Source organism: Podarcis melisellensis (assembly GCF_964234715.1).
Source record: "Podarcis melisellensis genome assembly, chromosome: 3".
Classification (NCBI taxonomy): Eukaryota; Metazoa; Chordata; class Lepidosauria; order Squamata; family Lacertidae; genus Podarcis; species Podarcis melisellensis.
The window spans coordinates 70532732-70556090 of record NC_138530.1 but is presented as its reverse complement, the minus strand read 5'-3'; the positions used below and the strand labels follow the sequence as shown (position 1 = coordinate 70556090).

At 41.5% G+C, this 23359-nt stretch overlaps 1 protein-coding gene and 1 long non-coding RNA gene across 2 annotated transcripts in view; one reads left to right on the top strand and one right to left on the bottom strand.

The window, feature by feature from the left end:
• Positions 1–15508, bottom strand: part of LOC309366751 — a 31790-nt gene extending 16282 nt beyond the window's left edge. Inside the window, exons 1-2 of the long non-coding RNA XR_014166865.1 lie at positions 15231–15508; positions 6566–6676 (exon numbers count right to left, since the gene is read on the bottom strand). This is a non-coding gene — a long non-coding RNA (uncharacterized lncRNA). The remainder of the gene's footprint in view (positions 1–6565; positions 6677–15230) is intronic.
• A 120-nt stretch (positions 15509–15628) lies between these two features.
• The window catches only part of SLC16A10 (solute carrier family 16 member 10), a 43523-nt gene continuing 35792 nt past the window's right edge, over positions 15629–23359 (top strand). Inside the window, exon 1 of the mRNA XM_081905526.1 lies at positions 15629–16684. Coding sequence (XP_081761652.1) covers positions 16261–16684 — 424 coding nt within the window. The 5' untranslated portion in view covers positions 15629–16260. The remainder of the gene's footprint in view (positions 16685–23359) is intronic.

The following is a 23359-nucleotide window of genomic DNA, read 5'->3' as shown; positions in this document are numbered from 1 at the left end:
CATCAAAAGAGAAGTTGCCTCTGGAAAATAATGGATGGTTGATTTTGATGATAGCTTGATCCTGTCCAGAAAACGGAAGTTTCTGTCTCAAGTTAAAACTATTAGATTTGCCCTCGGGGGGGGGGGGGATGACTCTACGCAGCAAACAGTCTGATAAAGTGTTTTAAATTGCATTTTAAGCTGGCTGGGAAAGAAATCCACATTTTGTTGTAAATTATAACCATTATCAAATATAATTATTTGGGTTTCAGACCCATTAATTTACTTGCACCAAGTATGTTTTTGTGGGGTGGGGGAGATAACTGGAGCAAGTGTGCTGAACCTATGGACCACATCCAGGCTCACCAAGCTATTACAAGTGGTCTGCCAGCCCCCATCATGTTCCCTATCACAGCTGTGGGCTAAGAGGACTGGTCTCTGTAGCACAGAGAGCACAAATATAATTCCCACTGCAGTGTTGTTTGCTGGAAAGGTGCGTGCTTAGAGAGAGAGTGGCCTGCAGGGGTGTTGTAGTGTGTGTGTTTGGTTGTGTGTGCATTTGTGTTCAAGAGACTGTGACTGCAGGGTGGCCCATTTTAGCAATGCCCATTTCTGGTTCTTCTGCTACATGGAATACTGTGTCTCAGCTATTCTTCCTTGAGGTATTCGTAAGTAACTTTAACATGCATTTCCCCCCACATATGTGCAATGTTGCATTTGATTGTTTCTCACAGGATGGAAGCAGCATCTGATACATAAAAATCAAACCCAGATGCTTATACAGCCTTCCATTAAACGACCACCACAGATCAGAGACGGACCTAGGTAATGTGGCACCCTGAGCAATGACAAAATTTGGCATCCCCTAACTTTGAGTAGGTACCTGTATAAATATAGGTATTATTATTATTATTATTATTATTATTATTATTATTATTATTATTATTACTATTACTATTATTACTACTATGTGCCCCTTCGTCTTAGCGCCCTGTGGGAGGGAACCACCCACACCACCCTAATCTGGCGCTGCACATATTCTCATAGCACAAAATTATTTTCAGAAATGAATGCAGGCAATAATTTAACTGGGGTGGTTTATGCTGGAGAAAGAAATTGGAACCACCAACAATGACAAGCTAAGTTCTGAAATGCCATGATTCTGAAACTAAACTTCAATTGCTCAGGTAACCTGTCTCTCATGTGCTTCTTGACTGATTGCCTCTAACAGAGATAGCATCTATTGTCTTGCTCTGAGTACTGTAACTTGTTTTTTTCAGCAACAAAAAAGCAAAAGCAAATACCAGATTGTTTCCTGTCATCTAAGGATAGTGCTTGCTGATTTTACCAGAGAGAAGTAAGAAAGCAAATTGAATTCTGCAACAATTATAGATCTCTCAGCAGATGGCAATTTTACTGCTTTTTTTTAAAAGCCGCACATGTTCAAGAAGGGTTAGCCCAAAGTCAATAAAGTAATAAAGTGAACTGTTTATGATGCACATAAAATTAACTTCAGCAGAGAATTTTCAGCATAACTGCTTTTGTGAGTCTTTTGAAGGAGGGGTTTTTTTTAAAAAAAAGGGTTAACATTGTTACAAAGTCAACTCATTGGTCAAAATTGGTCTCTGTCCTAGGTTCACCCTTTTAGGCTGAAGTTTTCTGTGCTACATAATACATAATATTGAACTATGTTGTAACTTCTGTTTTTGTTTGCCTGCAGCAACTGTGTCAAAGTAGGTACTGGAGACTTTTAAACAAATCCATAGTGCACTCAGCTAAACCTTAAAACAAACTTTTTTTAAAAAATGGAAAGTACAAATTATTGCAAGCATTCATTTCACAGGCAAGTTTGTTTGTTGGTAACTTGACAGGGCTTGTGCCTAAAAATAAACAGATCACAGGCTATATTATGCAATGAGCAGTAAGCATATGTAGTATAAATTACTGAAGCTAGCAGAAACTAAACAGAGCAATTTGGAGATGTGGTAAAAAGCAAAGTAGGGAAGAGGTTAGCACACACAAGCACTCACACAGCAAGACTGCTATGGATTTCACAAGCTTGAAAAGGCTGAGGTTAATGTCTAAGAAGTAATTATGCAGTACATCTCTTGTTAAGTTTGTTAAAAAGTGAGTATATAGAATGCTTACCTGAAGGTAGTGAATCTCAAATATTACTTACATAGGAAACACAGCCAATTTCAATTATACAGTACTGGACATAACCAGGTCAAAATTACACACTTTTAATTAACTCCTCTTGGTTTGAAGGGGAAAATGTTTAGTATCTGCTTATATTCTCTGTAAAATCAATCAGATCTAAAAGCACTGAAGTTAGTTTGGCTGGATCATGCACATTGCTTATAAGTTTCAAAAATATACTTCAACACTTAATGGACTAAACTAAAGCTTCTGAATGGTTTGTCTTCAGTTATCTGCCTTAGCAGATAAGCAGATGAATGACCAGCACTGAAACTTTCTCCTAAGTACTCAGCCTGTCCGGACCTTGGAGCTGATGTATGCATTAGCTGATGGGATGAAAAGACCCACATTGCATCATTCTTCAGCATCTCATCTCTTCCATAAGTACTGAGACAGAAGTGAAGGCTGCTGAAAATGTATTATTACAGTACTTCATTTGAATGGAAGCCTGGCTGGACTTGGTATGGAACTGAGGAATGGGTATAGCAGGGAAGGATAATACTGACTATAGAAATTCAGAATGCTGTCAAGATTTTTTAGGGTTGCCATATTTTGAAGATCAAAAAAGAGGACACTGTGATGGCCATTCAAAGCAAATAAATGCTAATTGCCTCAAATTTTACTCCTGAAAAAGAGGACGTGTCCTGGAAAAAAATGGCAACCTAGACTCAAGAAAGTAGTTCCAAACTACAAACTTATTTGAACAGATTTGGGTTGCGCCCCCCCCCTTATTCTGAATATTATTTATTTACTGATGGAAGCCAATGCAGACTGACATGTTAGAGGGACTGACAGCAATAGCAACAAAGTACCTTAAAGACTTTAAGTACCTTAAAGATTGCTGCCAGTCAGTGCAGGAAATACTGAGGTAGATGGACCAAATAACTTGGTATAAAGCAAGTTTCTCAGTTCATTAGTTGATTATGGCACAACCTTTCTGTGGCCTAGAGAACATCAATACACTAGAAATTCAGAGAGCCAACATGTGGTCTTCTAAGGCAGCTGCAGTAATGCAGTATAATTGTTGCACAGCACCCCAGACTCTATGAGTAGTGCAAAATTCTTGGGGTTTGGGGTGCATAACTCGGGTTCACTTTCCTTGGTATGAGGGGCAGTGGAGGCTGTGGTGTCTTTATGATATATGGTTGATTTACAGATATATATATATACAACCTGAGCCTACAATGGAGAGGTTCACGGCATTAACACCCCAGAAGGTCTTGCTTCTCCAATAGCCAAAGCCTTGGATTCAATAAGAAATCAGGCATGGCTCTCACTCTCTGGCTTCTGTCTGCTCTCTCTCTCTCTCTCTCTCTCTCTCTCTCTCTCTCTCTCTCACACACACACACACACACACACACACATTTTCTGGCTTTTGTCTTTCTTACTACCAGCCAGGTAAGGGAGGGGACCCACACATTTTCCCTCTGGCCCAGAGCAACTTATTAAAGATACATACTAAAGACCCAAACTGAGGGCCATTACCAAGAAGCTGGCCTTCTTATTCCAACACTTTAATCCTCCATTAGATTTTAAAGTTAAAGTTAAAGCTATGGTTTTCCCAGTAGTGATGTATGGAGGTGAGAGCTGGACCATAAAGAAGGCTGATCGCCGAAGAATTTATGCTTTTGAATTATGGTGCTGGAGGAGACTCTTGAGAGTCCCATGGACTGCAAGAAGATCAAACCTCTCCATTCTGAAGGAAATCAGCCCTGAGTGCTCACTGGAAGGACAGATCGTGAAGCTGAAGCTCCAATACTTTGGCCACCTCATGAGACGAGAAGACTCCCTGGGAAAGACCCTGATGTTGGGAAAGATGGAGGGCACAAGGAGAAGGGGACGACAGAGGACAAGATGGTTGGATAGTGTTCTCGAAGCTACAAACATGAGTTTGACCAAACTGCGGGAGGCAGTGGAAGACAGGAGTGCCTGGCGTGCTCTGGTCCATGAGGTCACGAAGAGTCGGACACGACTAAATGACTAAACAACAAGATTTTAACCCTTGCTGGGTACATGGATTAGAAGGGACTCAGGCATACACACCAACTCACAACAGTATGTGAGGAAAAAAAGAGGTAATGTCTAACTGTTTTTATATATCAGTTATGTCCAATGTATTTCAGCATATAGTCTTCCTGAAGGACTAAAAATTGACACGACACACTGCTCCAATTGCACGAAGGTGAGTCACATCTGCACACAAACCTAACCTCTGCAGCAGCTCACTGAGTATAGCTAGGTTGTAGATGCACACAATACATTTCTGACTTTGTTTAGCAAAAGCACATTGTGCCAGGTAATTGAATGCATTAAAATAAAGAGCACAGGACATAATATTAATAGAAGCAATTTTGACTGATAATGTATAACTAGTATATCACAGAAGGGAGCCAAATGAGACAAAGGGGTAATTAATGTCATGTGGAGGTCCCTACTTCATTTACCTCTGTTTTTCAGCTCTGGCTAGAGTAATGACTAAAATTAATCAAGCTTCTAGTATTTTAGGCTTGTATCTTAAGAACCTCATAGCAACTGTGGTGGAAACGTTTTCTGCCTATCAGTTTTGCAGACTCAGCTTGGAAACTGAAAGCTCAGATGTATTTCTGCTTCATGCATCACTAAGATTTTGCAATCTCATTGCTCAGCTAGCAGTTCTGTTAATCATACACCAATCTGTATGAAATACTACTAGCAGGACAAAAAAAAAGGATTTTAAAAATATACCATACTAAACACTTTTGGCAGGTACATATGATGTTTTTTGATTGTCAGGTAGAGGTGATCTTATATGCATAGATGATATAATCTGATGGAATTCTGCAATCAGTTGATGTACTCATTTTGTGGTGAATGCAAGTTAATACTGTCATCATGTTTGTAGATCTAAGGATCTCACAGAGTGCTATCTTATACAGATGCACTCAGAAAAAAATCCCAGTGTGTTAAATGCAAGGCTGGGGAAGCTTTTTCAGATCAAGTACCTCCTTTTTCTGCGGACAACCTTCTGGAGTCCACATTCCAGTGTGACACGGGGGCAGATGGTAAAGTGGGCGGATAAATAAATACCTTTCAACAGTTTGCTACATTTCCACCACCAGTTTTTCCACCGCTAGCCCAGATACAAGCTTGCCCCATCTCCACTGACTGAGATGCCACCTGGACTTGACTTTCAGGGGAGCTGGGGCTATATATCTGTTCCTGGGCTGACACAGCTCCCCAGGCAGCATTGGCCCTGAAGGGAATGATGCCAGTGTGTCCTTTCCCCCTTGGGGATGAACCACTTCAGAGGGAGGATACATGGGTCACCTCCCTAATATATCATGAAGGAGGCCTTATGCTGGTGTGAGGTACGCTATCTCGCCTATTTGTGTCTGCTTGAGTGGACTTTTTAAGCTTTTGCTTAACCTGGTGTATATATTGCTGTGTTATTTGGAGGCAGGGAAGCAATACATGTGACGGGTGAGATCAGCTGGGGAGAGAACAAAGCGGGGAGGCAATTACAGTGGTTCCTGAGCACTGGGAGATATGGTGTGGGAAAGGGGGCAAGCCATGTAGCAGGTTCATGGCACAGACAATAAGTGGCTATGCCATGGGCCAGCCCCCTTTCCAGCCTGAGGAAGTTTGGTTCTTCTAGCATAGGCATCCCCAAACTCAGCCCTCCATCTGTTTTGGGACTACAACTCCCATCATCCCTAGCTAACAGGACCCAGTAGTCAGGAATGATGGGAATTGCAGTCCCAAAACAGCTGGAGGGCCGAGTCTGGGGATGCCTGTTCTAGCAGCCAGCCCTTAGGTCTGCAGCTACTGAATGCCAGGTCAGCTTTGATTAAGACTTCCCTTATCCATGATTTGATCATACATGGTTTGTATCATTGAAGCCTAAGTGAGCAAGCATGGTGGAGTTAATCTCACCCTGCTGTGTTCACCCGGGTACTCAAGGCAGCCTAGGCGCAGACTTGAGGACTGGGAAAGGGGAGTTACTGTAATTTATAGGATCTCCTCCCATGCTTTCTGTCCACTTGATTGGCAATATAGAGTATCTCAACCTGGTTTTAGGCATTATAACACATTTTGCTGGTTTACTGCCCACCTCACTGCCCAGCCTGACATATGGTCTCAGAGCGAGTGTTGAGGACTCCCTGACTGCTTGGGGGGGGGGAGGGGTCAGGCATGAACAGCTATGCTGAGGCCATTATTTTTGGGGTGACTCAGGACTTAATGGTCACCATGATAACCTTGGGGGTGTCCCAATATGTCATTGGCTTCATGCATGTGGCAAGCTACACTCTGGAACTGGTTTTTCTCACTGTGACATCTAGTGAAGCTTTTCCAGGTACTATGAGACCTTTTACAGTCTGGCCCAAAGGAAGTAATAGAATTGACTCACTGTGACTTGTTTGCAAAGCATTTTCATTTCAGGATAAACTCACTTCTACTCTAGACAACAGTAGAGAGCCTGGGGCTTTGCAGCTGTTGTAACACTCCACCTTCAGCTAGTCTGAAGAATGGATAAGGCTAATGAGAGTCTAACAACATCTGGAGAACCATAGGTTAACAATCCTTGTTCTAAGGATCCTAAACAGAGATTTAACGTCCCAAAGCAAGCTCTGGTCTCTTTTGCTAAATGTTATTTTTCTTACAGAGATAAGCATCCAGATCCTTATTTACTTTTAGGCAAATACATTTCCTCTGCCTCAAACTACTTAGCAGCAGGAGCCCAGGCACTAAGCAGCAGCAAAATGTTCGCTTCAGCAGAGAGGCATGAATTAAATGCTATGATGAGGAAAAAGCATAAATATTTGACTTCCATATTGCTTGGCTACCATTGTAGCCTTCAATTTTCTCTTCCTTCCCTTTTTGTTTAAACTTAGGACCAAATATTGGAAAGAAAAAAACAACAGCCAGCTAATATTATTAACATTTTATAGTTGACAGCGTATCTCTTTCAATGGATATGTCCCTATTTATTAATTATTTGTTCTTAATAAACTTGCACAATATGCCAAACTTTCACATTAGGCTGGACTTTTTAATCTTATCTTCCTTTCCTTTTACTCTTGCATTTATTGCCCATGGATTACCTGGAATACCTTAGACTGTGTACCTTACGTCAGATGTCGGCACTTTTGTGTGGTCTATCATGTGGGCAGCAAATGTTGGACCACAGTGTTTAAAAATATGTTTACAGCTAACACTAACTTCAGTAGGAACAGCTGTGTATCTTCATAGTCAGAATATAAGGGTGCTTTCAGAGGAGTGTTCGTTGTGGGATGGGTGGTCCTCATGCATGCATTTTTTTCCACAGTATCTAAATGATATTTCTGACATAAAAAATACTAGTCTATGTTTCCTAATATTTAATACAAATTTAATTTAATTTAACCCTGTAAATTAAAGCTTGTTGCCAGTGACTCATTTGCAATATCTGAATGACCTGTTAACCATATTGCATCCTCTGTTGGAAGTACCTTAAGGCAGATTTAACAGTGAAAAAGCAAATCAGAAAATTAGCTTTTAGCCAGTTTAGTGAAGAAACTTTTATTGTCTGATCTGTGTTGTAATTCCTTTCAGACATTATATCTAATATCTATATCTAATTCTCAATTTTGTTGTAACTAAGGTTTGCTTAAGTTATTGCTAGAAGTCTCTCTCTCAGTCTCTCTCTCTCTCTGCAATACTATCTTAATTACACTCACAGTATGAACCTCTCAAGGTCTTCTGTAACCCCAAACTGAGCAGCAAGGAACATTTGTCAGGCCACAGCTGACCTGTATATGGTGCGCCTGACACCTATCTCCAAGCACATTTGCAGTGCCATACAGAACATTTGCACAGCACTCATGTCTTAGTCTGGAAGAGTGAATGTGGCCAACCACCTCCTCCCTTTCCATCTAGCTTCCCCTTGCAACTTGGCTTCTTGGATTTGAGACCTAGACTGACTTTATTTTGAACCTTGATTTGAAGCCTTTTGCGATGCTCACTTTTGTTCCAGGCCCAAGGGGCTGAACCAACAGAATGCAATAATAGCTCAGTTGCATTAGCTTAAAGGTTCACCCTCTTTCCAGCAGTGCTTATACAGGGTGAGTCCTTTAAAAGAGGCCCCATGGATACAGAGTACACATGTTGCATGGGGCCTCTTTTAAAAGACTCACCCTATACAAGACCCACAAACGTAGAATAAAGGCAATATCCCTCCCTTGCTGTTTGCCCCCAGCGACTGACTTTCTGCTGTTGAAGTTGGCAAACTTCAAAGGAAAAGAGTTGTGCTTCTTTCCTTCCTTTGGGGTCAAACTCCAAGGACTTCCAGTCATCACTGATAGGCTCTGGCTGAAAACCCTGCTGGAATTGGCAGCATTGGGGAGTACGGGTGATCCCAGTGGCATTTAAAGTCAGTGCTGATCAGCACCAAGTTCAAACTGCCCTTTTGGCAGGGTTTGGCTCCACTTGAGCTTCTGAGCAGAACCAATCCCAGTGGTACATGGATATGATGTCAAATTTAAAAGGAACCAAAGGCAAGGCACATTTGCAAAGAAACAATTGGAAATGACCACTAACAGTCCCCTGCTTTAATTACCGTATTTTTTGCTCTATAAGACTCACTTTTTCCCTCCTAAAAAGTAAGGGGAAATGTGTGTGTGTCTTATGGAGCGAATGCAGGCTGCGCAGCTATCACAGAAGCCAGAACAGCAAGAGGGATTGCTGCTTTCACTGCGCAGCAATCCCTCTTGCTGTTCTGGCTTCTGAGATTCAGAATATTTTTTTTCTTGTTTTCCTCCTCCAAAAACTAGGTGCGTCTTGTGGTCTGGTGCATCTTATAGAGCGAAAAATACAGTAACTCACAGAGGCAATTATCCACTGGGGGTGTAATATCAACTAAGTCCCATGAGCCCATCTGCTGGGGTAGGAGTGATATGAAGCTGTCAGATTCTAGTTAAGAGTCCAGAAGACCCCACCCTGATACCCAGTGTGAAGAAAAGTTTTTCTCCCTCTTTCAAATACTAGAAGTCCATGCATTAAAACTGAAAGTTGAAGGCTTTTGCACAAAGGGAAGTACCACCTCTCACAATAGTCAAAAATCACTACATAGGCAACTTGATGGCCACTGTGAGAACAGGATACTGGGCTAAGATGGGTCCTTCTTAATGTTCTAACTGCATTACAGTCACTTCCTCAAAGGCTGGGTCACTGTAAATTCTTCACAGGGCATTTCAAAACAAACAAACTGTGAGCAGCCTGTTTCCATCCAAGCTCATCATTGTAAGAACCTTTTAACACTAGGAATTTGGTGCCTGAATTAGAATTTGGTTTGCTTGTTTTCCTTCCCACCCACCCCACATCCCTTTTGTGTCATGTCTTTTCAGATTGTGAGTCTGTGGGCAGGGGCTGTGCTATTTTTATTCCTTTGTAATCTGTTATTTTCTGACTGAATAGTGGGGTGAAAATAGTTTGCATAAACAAACTAGAATGAGTAGAATCTGCTTGGTTTCTAGGGGGCAAACAATTATCTTTCCTCTCCCCACCACCTTTCAAAATGTGGTCATAACATAGCATATGCTAAAATAAATGAGATTTGTTCATCAAAAAGCGTGTTAAGCTGGCAAACATTATTTTAAAAAAGACTTACATTTCATTTTGGGTGTTACTACTGTATTGTGTGCAGAAATATGAGATTTACTATATTTAAGTGGGCAACAAATGGTGATGAGGTTGCACAACAAATAAATCTGCCTGTATTATCTACCTACTCAGAAATCGTTTTATATTCCAGCTTTTAGATAATCTGAATCAGGAGTCATAAATGAAAACAAGCTAATTTGATACCTTTCCATGGCTCAGGACCACTGGTACTTGGTACACATCCAGATGGAAAATAATAATTACTAGAATAATTAGTGTAAAAATATGGCAAATACTGATTGCTTTTTGTTTTTACATTCAGGAAAAAAATGAGAAAAAGTGAGATGGTGAATGACTTGTTCTAATGCAGTGAAAATTAGATGCCAAGCAGTCAAATATGTCAAGAAATCTTTACAAAATAATGGAAGTGCTCTTTGAATCAGAACGATGTGTAGCTCCTGCAGCAATCCATGTTCATTTTTTTTTAAAGCTAGGGTGTACATTGCCTTTCATGATCACTGACTTTCATATGTCAAGACTGTTTAAAATATTAAAAGGAATGGACAAAAAGGCAAATCTGTAATTTAGTTTTTATTTACTCCATTTGAAGCAGAAAATATGAAATAATAAAATATGTAAAGGGGCTTCTGCTGTTTGAAAACCATTCTGTCTTGAGTATGGTGATGTTTTTCTCAAATAATTTGGGCAAAAATGGTTTAGCAGTTTGATAAGACATATTTTGTTCAGAAAGCCAATAGGATTGAGAAATGAAAAAAGGAAAAAAAAAATTAACAGCGCTCTAAGTCTCTCCTAGTTTTTCAGAGAAAATTGCTAATTTATTGGTTCACCTCACCTGAGACTGCAATGGTTTTAGTAAAACCCTCATTTGCTTTTATTGTCACATGGTTTAAAGCTCTAGCTACAGTTCTTGTTTTTATTCTTATTGTACACAGATCAACTTGAAATGAATTATTTGTTGGAATTAATTGTTTGTGCATGGAAGAGAAAGAAGAGAAATAGATTATAGTGCTCAAAAAAGTATTAGATGCTAAGAGTCACACACAATAAATCACATGTACAGAGAGAGGGCTTTTTACTTCTTGCTTTCTACCACAGCTTCCTGCATCCTTCAGAAAGCCTGCTCTGAAAGGTCAATAATCTTCCATAGAAAAATAAGCAACTCCAATATCCCTCACGAACATAGAAGCCAATTCCCAGTTCCCTTGGCCCCCCTACAATAAAATATTTGAAGGGGCTGCCCCCTACCAAAGTTGATGGGCATTGCCGTTCAAATGGTGTACCTACCCCCCCCCCCAGTATTTTAAGTTGGCCACCCCTGCTTGCAAAGCACTTTGTCCACACTTAATCAGCTAGGACTCGCTACTCCAAATGTATTTGTTCCACTGCCTATGACCTTGTATCCCCCCTCATTCTCCTTTGTGCCCCATACCAAATAAATATTGGTAGGGGAGGGAAGGGGGGAAGCCAAGGTCTTTTCAACCTGAAATGCATTTTATATTGCTAATGTAGAAAGAAGGTTGAGACACACTTACCCTTGCTTGTTGATTGTTCCCTACAAACCCACAACCTCCATGCACTTTAGTTTTAATTGTATTTTAATTATGTTGTTTTCCCCACATGTTTTTAGCAGTCCTTGTTTTTATCTGTAAGCTGCCTTGAGTCCACCCCGCATGCAGGCTCTGTAACTGGAAAGGAGCTAGAGGAGAAGTGATGAATTTAGGAGGAATGTCCCCCACTCGTCTCTGCAGCCTTGTTATTTCTGCAAATAAGAAGTTGTGGCTATGCATTTGCTCATATAATTTGCTTTTTACTCTCTCTTCTCTAAATGCTCAGAATTGCTTTATATACTTTTCTTAGTCCTATTGCAATACCTTATGCCAGTAGTAGGCAACCTTCTCAGGGTTGAGGGTCACATTCTCCCAGAAGCATGTGTGTGTAAAATAAAATACATGAATACAAAAGTGAATGAAAGGAGGGGAGAGAAAGAGAAAGGGAATGGGCTTTCTTGCCCACATTTGGCATTGGCTCCATCTGGCAGGTGTGTCCAATACCAAAACTAGGCAGGGAAGCCTCTTTTTCTCTCTGTCCTCCCTCCATTCATTCTCTTCTCTATTCATATACTGTATTCTCTCTCACACACACTTACTGTGGCACTTACTATAACAACTTCATAGTGAGTACCGGCACCTCACCCCCCGCCCCAGATACAAAAATTGTGACATACACAATTAATTGAACACCATTTGCATGCACTTGGGTTTGAAGTCAATAATGCTAGTCTGTTATCTCTTTCAGCAAATTCAGACATAGACTTCCTCTGAACATGGATGGAGGAAAGATTGCTATAGGGAACTCAAAGTTTCAGAGGCAGTCTACCTGAGTGAGCTGAAGTTGTGGAGGCTGGCAACAGGAAAGGCTTTGGGTCTCAAGCCCTACGTTGACTAATCACTTTTAAAAGTGTGCCAACCAGTGGCCAACACCTCATGATAACAATCATGGAGAACTTGGAACAGATTTGTCTTGCTCTGTAAACAGTGCAACCTATGTCTACTCAGAAGTAAGTTCCATTAGATTTGGGACAAGCAATAGCTAACTGGTTGATTTTTCTTCTTCTTTATGTAATAGAGAACCTTTTATTCTTGGTATTCCTCATACCTCTGATGCTTTCAATCACAGGTTTATGTTTCTGTATATCTTGCAAGTCATGTGCACCATGTGCACCACATCTCTTGTACTCTTATTTCTTCTGATGGTACTCTCTGTTTACCTGTCTGTATCACACTGCAAATATCCAGATAACCAGATTTAATATTTCTTATTGTGAACATTCCATGCCCACCTTGGTATGGTTTGGTTTAATTTTTATGTGTTTGTTTCATGAAGTTCTATTTTGTTATTTGGGTTATATGGCTAGTTTTAAAAAAAATGCTTCTTGAAAAGGAATAAAAAGACAAAGCAAGTTCCAGTAAGTTAATTGGGACTTACTCCCAGGTATGTGAGTATAGCCTTAATTTCCTCCATAGAGTTCAGAAGAGATTAAAAAGCGACTTTGCTTTCACTTTCTGTTCCCATTTGAGAGTAGCCATATGGGTGGTAGGATTGTAACAGATGTGGAAATCAAGTGTCTCTCAGTTGGAAACATGAATATAGACAAACTATTGTAATTGGAACTCTGTTCTTTGCCTTCCATTTGTCCACAGTGACAGTGATTTAAAAAGCAGGGAGTTAATAAGATACCCATTGTCTCACTATCATGGAAGATAGGGCCTACTCACTTGCCTTAAAAAACTTGAAACACAAGAGATGTATGCTGAAATTGGGGAGACTAACTTCTCTCTTCTTCACCCTCCATCTCATTATCATTATTCACACACATATACATGTATTTTGACATAAGTGGGTAGTATTCAATGCTAGACCTACTCAAGAGTAAACCCATTGAAGTTAATAGACATGACTAACTTAGATTTATTACTTTCAATGGGTAGGACTTAGTATAATACAACCCAGAGTGTTTAGGATTACTACCCATCCCAGCCACAAAGGATTTCCCACGCATTTCAGTCTCCAGAATGCTCACTTCTCTCCTCACCATGGGAAAAATAGCTTCTTAAGAGTTCTTTTTCCCCTTACAACCCACCTTAGCAAAGAAGAAAAGATGTGCTGCCAGGTCCTCCTCCACAAAGAAAACTTACACAGGGTGCTGCAAGCTAGCGAAGGAGGGAAAATGCAGACTAGAAAGACCAAACTGATAAATTTAGAATGCATAGTTCTGATTGGCTTAGCATGCCCCCGCTTATTTTTTGTGGCTTGGGGTTTGGTTGGCCAGAGAGAGACAGAAAAGCATGAGGACCTTGAAGAACGGAAAACAAAGGCTTTCCTGTTGGTTAAATTATTTGTTTTTAACAATTTTTGTTGCTGTGCAGGGGGACAGACAGCTTCCTCTATGGGCCTTGGCCTCTTTATATTTCAGCCAACATATCCTTCAGTCAATCATATTAGAGCAGCATAGAATTCTCCCCCTCATCAGACTAGTTTCCTAATCCAACAAGTGACCAATATTTTCTGCCCAATAAGTCAATCAGAAGTGTAATTTTACAAAAGTCTCTCTCAGTACAGTATTTTAAAAGAACTGAGTTTCTCCCAGACCAGACTTTTGTAACTAAATAGCAGATGTGTTACACATTTAACATGACACCCCTATGCACATGCATATCTTAACCAAACCCTATTTTTAAAAGTGATTTCTCCCCAGTAACTCTGCTTACAAAACGAACAACAGCCCTTTTATTGCTTTTAATGGGTGTGGTATATTTTTATGGTATTCTGTAAATGATCCTTCTTGAACCTACATTTCTAAATAATTGGCAATAATACAGCAAGACAAAAATAGCAAAAACCAGGATATTGATATATCAGTAAACACCTGACTTTGTATTGTGCTTTTGGCTTGTTTGTACATGGTGATATATTGCCTACATTGTCCTTGTGGGACTGTTTAAGTTATGTAATATCTCTTAAAAAAACTGACAAAGTTTTCTGGCAATATAAGACCTTAACGGATTTATTTTGGCACAAGTGGGGGCTGCAACAAAATGTTGTAGTGTGGAGTGCTCTTATTCAGGTTTCTAGCCCTGGCCTCAACAGTCAACCAGCATTCGTTACCTACTAAACACAACCAGTCTATACTGGGCATTTCCCCGCACCAACCAATTTTTTGGTACTTCTGCAAATATTGGGATTCCCCCCATGCCTACTGCTTCTTCTTTATTGTGCATTACTTGTACCATTTGTGCTACATAAGCCTGATTCAGTTCTGTTTCGGTTTTCCTAGCACTCAAACACAGGTATGTTTTCTCTCATTTTGTGTTAATTTTTGTTATTAAGCCTGCATTTGCATTTGTATGAATTTCATACACCCTTTTTACATAAAATACATTTTCAATGCTTCTCAATGCATTTTTCAGGAGAAAAAAATATATGTATTTTTTGCACACTGAAGCACTGCAAAATCTGGAAGTGTGACTGGCCGGGAGTTGCGCTGTGATCTGCAAGAACATTAAACTGGCAACAGCAGATTGCGTCTGTTTCCTGTGAAAAACAGATCAAATTCCTCCTGTGTCACAAGCTTATCAGAAAAGGAGAAAGTGATTGTGATTGTGTGTCGACAAAAGGGAGTAATCCACAAAAGCTTATACAGTAAATCTATTATAAGGTGTTTGTGTATAAACCCTGCTGTTCCCCCTCTGGATTTTACTTTTAAAGTAAAGAGACCTATCTCCATTTGTGCTATGTGGCTCAGTAAGTAATCAATGCCCAGCACAAACATATTTTCCTCTTTTTCTTCTTGGACCTGTGTTCCCATATGTAAGCAATTGAACTCTGGGAAAAAGGCTTGCCCCTTTGTCCTGTACCTTGGCAGAACCTTTGTTTCCCTGTCGCCCTGCCAGCAAAGTATGTCGCTGACTTTGGGGAGGCGACTGACGTCACAGACACACACCTTGCCTTGTGTGTGTTACGGTTTCAGCCTCTGGGGCCGCTCTTTCTATACTTTACGTTTTATATACAGTATAGGAGTGCATGTGTTTTCATATATATCTCTATACGAACTCTGTGGCAAAGCTCACGGGGACCTTGCCTTCTCACTTTCCCCGCCCCCTTCACCCCTCCCCGCGCGCCAAATTGCGCCTGCTGAGGGAGGAAAGCAGCTCCATTCGCTGCCGCCGCCTTCCACCAACCGCCTTCCATGGGTGGTCGTTAACTGTTGACTTATGGCTCGGCACGCGCGCAAGCGCGCCAAGAGGCACGTTCTCTCCCGAACGTCGCTGCAAGGCTGGAGTCAGTTTCCTCATCCACTGGAACGCTGTGCTTTTCTCCTTCTCTCCCGCCTCACCCTCCCAGCCATCCGCTGCGGCCCACGGAGAGGGCGGAGCTTCCCCGCCTCCTAGCCAGTGAGAACCTCAGGATTAGGGGGACGGAGAAGGTGGTGGCAAGGGAGCACGCCCCTTTGCCAGCCACGCCCCTTGGTGGGGCGCGCGCGGGGGTGGGGGTGGGGAGTTACTCCTTTAAAATAACCTGAAGGCGCCTTGAGCGAATTTACCACCCTCAGGGGCCGGTTTGTGAGGGAGAATTTTATACGGGGGAATTATACAGATCTATTTGTATATACTATATATATGTTTTCAAAGCGCTGAGTTTCTTTTCCTGTCGAGAAGTTTGATACTCCCCCTCACCCGCTCATTCCCGTTCCCGTTTCGAGAGAGATGACCGCGTTGCCTCGGCGGAGCTAAGGAGGGAGCGAGAGGCGGCGGCGGCTGGGCTCCTGAGAGGCAGAGCGAGCGAGGGAGCGAGAGAGAGGGGGGCAGAGCGAGGGAGCGAGCAGCCGCGTGAGGCCGCCTCAGCCGCCCTTCCTTCCCTCCGCGTAGCTCCCGCCGGCGGGCTGCGATGTCTCCCGTCAGCGAGGAGGTGGGAGCGGGGGACGCCGTCCCGACTGCCCCCATGGCCCCCTTCGAGGGGAGCGAGGCGCTGGGCGACGAGCCGAAGCAGGAGAACGGCGGCGAGTGGTGCTCGCACCAGACGCTGCTCTCCTCGCTGGAGGCAGCCGCCGGGGAGCCGACCCCGGTGACGGCGTTCGCGGCGGCCGGGAAACCCCCGGAGAAGAAGCTGCAGAAGCCGCCCACGGCGCCGCCGAAGGGAGACGAGGCGCCGTTCGAGCCCCCCGAGGGCGGCTGGGGGTGGGTGGTCATGCTGGCCTCCATGTGGTGCAACGGCGCCGTGTTCGGCATCCAGAACTCGTGCGGGGTCCTCTTCAAAGCCATGCTCAAGGAGTTCGGAGACCCCAACGACCCGCAGCTGACGTTCAAGACAGGTGAGTGAGTGCGGGGGGGGGGCGGAGGGGAAGGCGGGAGGTGCGGGAATGGAGACCCCCCCCCCACAACCGCCTCTGAATCGGGGCTCCTGCTTTTGCGTTCAGAGAGATAGGGAGGTGATAGGAAGCGAGAGAGACTGGGCTGGAGCACTTCTGGGCGAAGGTGGCTTGTGTTTAGATTTAAAACCACCTATTCGTTTTTTGTGCACAGGACAAAACCTCCGAATTGGTGGGCGGGCTGGGTGAAGGAGGAGCAGGCGCTAAGGTTTTGCAGTTGCCGCTGTGTATGTGCAGAATCTGCCCCCTCTATTTGGGGGAAAGTTACTGCCCTGCTTCCCATTGTTCTGGGACTGCGTGTGACGTCCTTAAAACAAAAATATCACAAGAAGGGCCCTGCTGAATCAAACCAGTGGCCCTCCTAGTCCAGCATCCTGTTCTCACAGTGGCCATCCAGATGCCTGCGGGAAACCCGCAAGCAACTGGTGTTCAGAAGCATTGCAACCTCTGATCATGGAAGCAGAGCATTGCCATCACGGTTAGTAGCCATTAAGAGCCATATTCTCCATGAATATGTCCTCTTTTAAAGCCATCCAAGTGGGTGGCCATCACTGCCTCCTGTGGGAGCAGAGTTCCATACTTTTAACTATGCACTGTATGAAGTACTTTCTTTTATTTGTTCTGAATTTTCCAGCAGCAGCTTCATTGATGCCCATGAGTTCTAGTGTTATGAGAGGGAGAAAAACTTTCACTCTCTCCATGCCATGTATACTTTTACAAACTTCTATTACTTGTTTTTTCTCTATACTAAAAAGTTCCAAAGACTGCAACCTTTCCTCATATGGGTGTTGCTTTATTCCCTTTTAAGGGTCATGTTGATCACACTTTTCTGAACCCTTTCCAATTCTACAATATCCTTTTTGAGGTGAGGCAACCAGAACTGTACACAGTATTCCAAATGTAGTTGCACAATAGATTTGTACAATGGTGTTATAATATTAGGAGTTTTATTTTCAATTCCTTTCCTAATAATCTCTAGCATGGAATCTGCCTTTTTCACAGCTACTGCACAGTAGTTCTTCATTTTTATCAAGCTATCTACTGCAAACCTGAGGTCTGAACTGCCAGTTCAGACCCCATCCACATATGTGAAATTAATATTTTTTTGTGCTAGCATTAATATCTTTACACTTTTTTATGTTGAATTCTATTTCATATTTCACCACCCATTCACTTAATTTGTAGAAGCCTTTTGGAGCTCTTCACAATCTTTTTCTTTTAATGATCCTGAACAATGCAGTCCTGATAGGATTTCTGCTTTTGGATGTGTATTTTACGTCTGTATCTCCTTCACCCTCTCTTTCTGTCTAGCTTGTGCAAGAGTTTGTAGATTCTGTTTTCTGAAAGAAAGAAAATTAAACAGAATTGGGTTTAAAGGTTTGGCTAAGGATTTGTAACCAGCAGGACAACAATACTCATAGAATCATAGAAATATAAAGTTGGAAGGGATCCTGCGGGTCATCTAGTCCAATCCCCTGCAAAGCATACATGACAGATGGCCATCCAACCTCTGCCTAAAATCCCCCATATAATGAGAGTCCAAGAGTCCACTTTCCAAGAGGTCTTACTGTCAGAAAGGTGTTCCTGATGTTTTGTTGGAATCTTCTTTCTTGTAACTTGAATCCATTGATTCAGATCCTAGCCTCCAGAGCAGGAGAAAACAAGCTTGCTCCATGTTCCATCCCTTTAGATGTTTGAAGATGGCTATCATGCTTCTTTTCAGTCTCCTCTTATTCAGGCTTTTCCATTGGGCTGTCTAAAATAATTATTTTCTCACCTTTGCAGTAACTCTGAATGCAGGTTTCTGCTAATCTGTTTCACAGATGTGTGAGCTGAGACTGAAAATGAAATTTTACAAGACTAGCCACTGAGTTTGTAGCAGAAATTGGTTTCTGTGGTCCACCTTAAAATATAAATGAATTTTTCTGATTTATTGTGATAATGCTACTTATGTGCAAAACACTTTTAACAGATTTTGTGTCATTTAACGTAAATAAATGTGAATCAGAAATGTCCATGTAAACTGCTAACTTATCCAAAACTTGCAACTATTTGAACAGCTGTTTTGAACTAGTGTCAATCTTCACGAAATCTTGGCAATATAAAATCCGTCTGAACACATGCAGTCTTTCAAATTTGCCCCCTATTGTAATCAACAGTGTGTTTCTTTTGGATAATAACTGAAAAAGAATAGTCAGCTAGAACAAATCTTGTTTAAATTAATAGTGGCCTTGGGAGGTGCTTCTCTGTTGTATCAAAACAAATTTTAGCAACTGTAGACTGTTTCCTACTGAGCACCAAGACTTTCAGGAAGCTCCTGGTATGTAGAAGGGAAATTATTCTAGTAGACAAAGTTTCTGTTCATCTGGCTTAAAATTGAATTAACTATGTAACAACTACATCTGGAACCCAATCCGAAGCAGAGGTTTACTTTAGTAAATATGTATAGGATTTCAACCCACGCTCCTTATCTCAACTCTGCCTTAAACTGAATAAAAGTTTGAAATACCTTCTGTTTAAAGCTTAGCTCTTATGAATTGCATCCAGTAGTGGCTTTTCCTTAGCATAAAGCACTTCTGTTTAAACAAAATAGGACACCCAATTTTTAAAAAATCTTCTCTTTCCTACTGCAGCCCTCTGAAGCACATCCCATGAAGTTCCAGAAAGTACCCAGACATTTGCTGCAACTTTTTGGAGGAACATAATAAGTAGCTAGAAGGGTGAATAAAAAGCACATATAACCCAGCTTGTGCAAGCAAAAATGCTTTCCACTACACTCTCCCATTTTGGATATAACCCTATATATTTTTCCTACAGCTTTGATAAATGCTTTGATAGTTGGATAAGCTGCCTGGGGAGAATAGAAGGAACACATTTTGTTTCAATCCCTGGTAATTAATTTGTCTATTCTAACGATCTCTGAGAGAAACAATTACTTCCAACTGGAAAGAAAATAGGTACATGTATCTCTTAATCCAATTAGCTTGTCTTCCTGTTATAATTAATTATCATGACTGCAAGCATCTGGTTGAAACTGAGCATGAACTTCACAAAAGGTGAAGGCAACCTAATCCCCATTATTTTTGCTCACTGAAGAGGATAAGTGAATTAATAAGCAGTAATCTTTGGATAATTGCTCTGACTTGGGTTGGAGGTGTGCTTCATTCTTATGAAAGTTCTAAAAGTTTACAGAATTGTCAAAAATTGCCAAGTATTCAGAAAAGTCTAATTATTAGATTGCTATGTGCCTCCTATGCTTGTTTTGAAAAAAATAATAATATGGCTATTGAGCCACTCTGGTTTCCAGAGCACTGCATGTGTGCACATGGGAATGGCCAGTGGTGACACTTGCACCACTCAAAGGTTGAACTCCTGTAGACTAGCACTCTGTGATGCATTAAAGGCTGCTGCATGTAGGGAGACTTGCCCGGTTTCTGTGCATGCACAGGCCTTTCTGGATCTTGGATCATATTTTAGAACCTCCATTTTAAAGCTTTCTAGTGGGAGATGTAAGAAAAATATATTGCTATCTGATGTGTAGCTTGAAAATAATAAAATCGTTGCTTATAGAAGATAAAATTTACAGCATTGGTACAGCACTATGTTAAATTGCTAGGCAAGACACTAGATGTTTGCATTAAACCAAACATTTTATTACTGGACTTGTGGTGCTCCTGTCATTATGATAGCAGTACATATTTCAGCTGAGCTGTTGTCAGGATATACTGATCCTGCCATAGTACTGATGGAGTGACTATAGACTTTCTGAAACAAGAACAGACGAGATTAGTCTCTTGGTAGAAGATCTAGACCTGCTAGTGGCTTGTCAGTATACCTTCCTCATCTAGTGTCGCTCAGAGAACTGGTAGCTTCTACCATTGCAAAGCAAGTGTGGGATGGACTTTTATCAGGACAGCTAAAGTATTCACTTGAGGCTTCTAGTGTGCACATCTCCTTCATTCTGTACTGAAGTCCTGAGTCTTCTTTTTGGAAACAAAATACTGACTGCTTGACCTGAAAGGGCTTTACATTCCTTTGATTTATATTCTCTGCTTTACCTTGCCTTTTCTCTGTAAAGAGCAGAGTATAAAAAACTTGCTACCAGAACATATGGTATAGTTGAGTATCTGCAGCTGTTGGGAATCAGTGGGCTTTTGAAGAGCCCATAGGTATTGCATTGTTTCTAGAGTGTGCAAAGTCAATGTATATACAGAGGGGTAACTGTTAGTTTGTTTCTGCAAAACAGTAGGCTTATGATATATTTAAAGATAGGGAGTTGTAGATCTAGCTAAGGCATACACAGAATTAGACCCACTGAAATTTATTAAGTCTATTAACTTAAATTAGTTTAAAACAATTTTAAACATCACTGATTTTAATTATTTTAAATCTATTTCACCTACCCTGGGACCTTATGATCAAGAATGAGAAAGAAATCAAAGTAATAATGTCCACTGACTTCGGTAGGTCTCCTTTGAGTATGTCTAAGACTTACCGGTAGTTGATGTCAACTGTAAATGTTAATTGTAGAGCAGGAATGGCTGACATTTTTCAGCCTGGAGGTCACATTGACTATGAGCCCCTCTGGAATGTAAAAGGTGATGTTTTGAGTGGGTAGAGTGATTGTATCACCCACTTCCCTAACTTAGTACAGCAGTGTGAAGATTAGGAGAGAAAGCTCAGGACTGGCAAACCACATTTCTGGCTTGCAGGGCTGGATCTGGACCACAGATTAGCCTTCCATGTGGTAGAATAAGCTTTTGTGAAATTTATACATCTGATGAAGTTGAATCTAGTCCGCAAAAGCTCCATAATTAGGATTGTGGCTGCATTTCATTTAATCAGGGGATACATTAGTGAAGCTACAACAAATCTCAAACACATTCTGCCCACAAGGTTAAAACTGAGAACTGCATGTTGGCATTGGTTTAATTTATTTAATTTAAATAGTGCTACAATGAAAGAGGCATTAGGATTGGAACTACGATTCTTCAGCAAAAATCTCCCTAACAAGCTATTTTACATTAAAAGGAAGGTGTCACTGCAATCTATAGAGAACATATCCCTTTGTTGCATTTCTTATTCTGACCCCACTCCCATCAGTTTAAAATGTACAAATCCTGGAATTCTCAGGAATTTCTAAGTGCTCAACTGGAACTTTCAATTATTTAACCAGGGAAATATGCTACAAAAAATAAAATACTAAAAAAAAATCAAATCAGTAGAATGTTCCAGTTAGAATTTAGCCTACAATCCAATAAAACAAAGAAAAACACTTTTGCTGAGAAGCTTCCCTGTTCATATGACAAAAAGATTGTGATCTTTGCACTATGATCAAACCTTAAGTTGTTATTCAAAGGTTACAGATATTACTTATCAGAATTTATAGAAATTGCAATATAAGCAAGTCAAAGTTTACTGGTTCAAACTCAATATGCCTTTCTTAAAGAACCTCACAATCGTTTCTAAAATAATTACATAAAATTTCTGTGTGTTTGCTTCAAACTCAGCATTTTATTTTTCTAGTAATTTTCTTACAGAGCCATGGACAGGAAACATGAATGCCAATTTAACTACTAATTACTCCCCTGAGCAATGCATTTTGCTGTTCCTGTAACTAGCCATCAGAGTGTCAAGAGCTTTTATGTCCTCTTCCTCTCAGAGATAAGATTTATTTCTGTTTAAGACCTCAGTGCTATACCTACATACCATGGAGTACCATGGGACTCACTTTTGTGTAGATGCATACAGTGGTATCTCGGTTTAAGAACAGTCTTGTTTAAGAACAATTTGGTTTATGAACTTCGCAAAACTGGAATGGTGGAAGGGCACCAGCGGTGGAAGGCCTCATTAGGGAAAGCGCGCCTCAGTTTAAGAACGGTTTCAGTTTAAGAATGGACTTCTGGAACGGATTAAGTTTGTAAATCAAGGTACCACTGTATAATAATAATAATAATAATAATAATAATAATAATAATAATAATAATAATTTATTATTTATACCCCGCCCATCTGGCTGAGTTTCCCCAGCCACTCTGGGCGGCTCCCAATCAGTGTTAAAAACAGTACAGCATTACATATTAAAAACTCCCCTGAACAGGGCTGCCTTAAGATGTTTTCTGAATGTCAGGTAATTCTTTATCTCTTTGACATCTGATGGGAGGGCATTCCACAGGGCGGGCGCCACTACTGAGAAGGCCCTCTGTCTGGTTCCCTGTAGCCTCACTTCTCGCAATGACGGAACCGCCAGAAGGCCCTCGGCACTGGATCTCAGTGTCCGGGCTGAACGATGGGGGTGGAGACGCTCCTTCAGGTATACAGGACCGAGGCCGTTTAGGGCTTTAAAGGTCAGCACCAACACTTTGAATCGTGCTCGGAAACGTACTGGGAGCCAGTGCAGATCTCTCAGAACCGGTGTTATGTGGTCCCGGCGGCCACTCCCAGTCACCAGTCTAGCTGCCGCATTCTGGATTAATTGCAGTTTCCGGGTCACCTTCAAAGGTAGCCCCACGTAGAGCGCGTTGCAGTAGTCCAAGCGTGAGATAACTAGAGCATGCACCACTCTGGCGAGACAGTCCGCAGGGAGGTAGGGTCTTAGCCTGCGTACCAGGTGGAGCT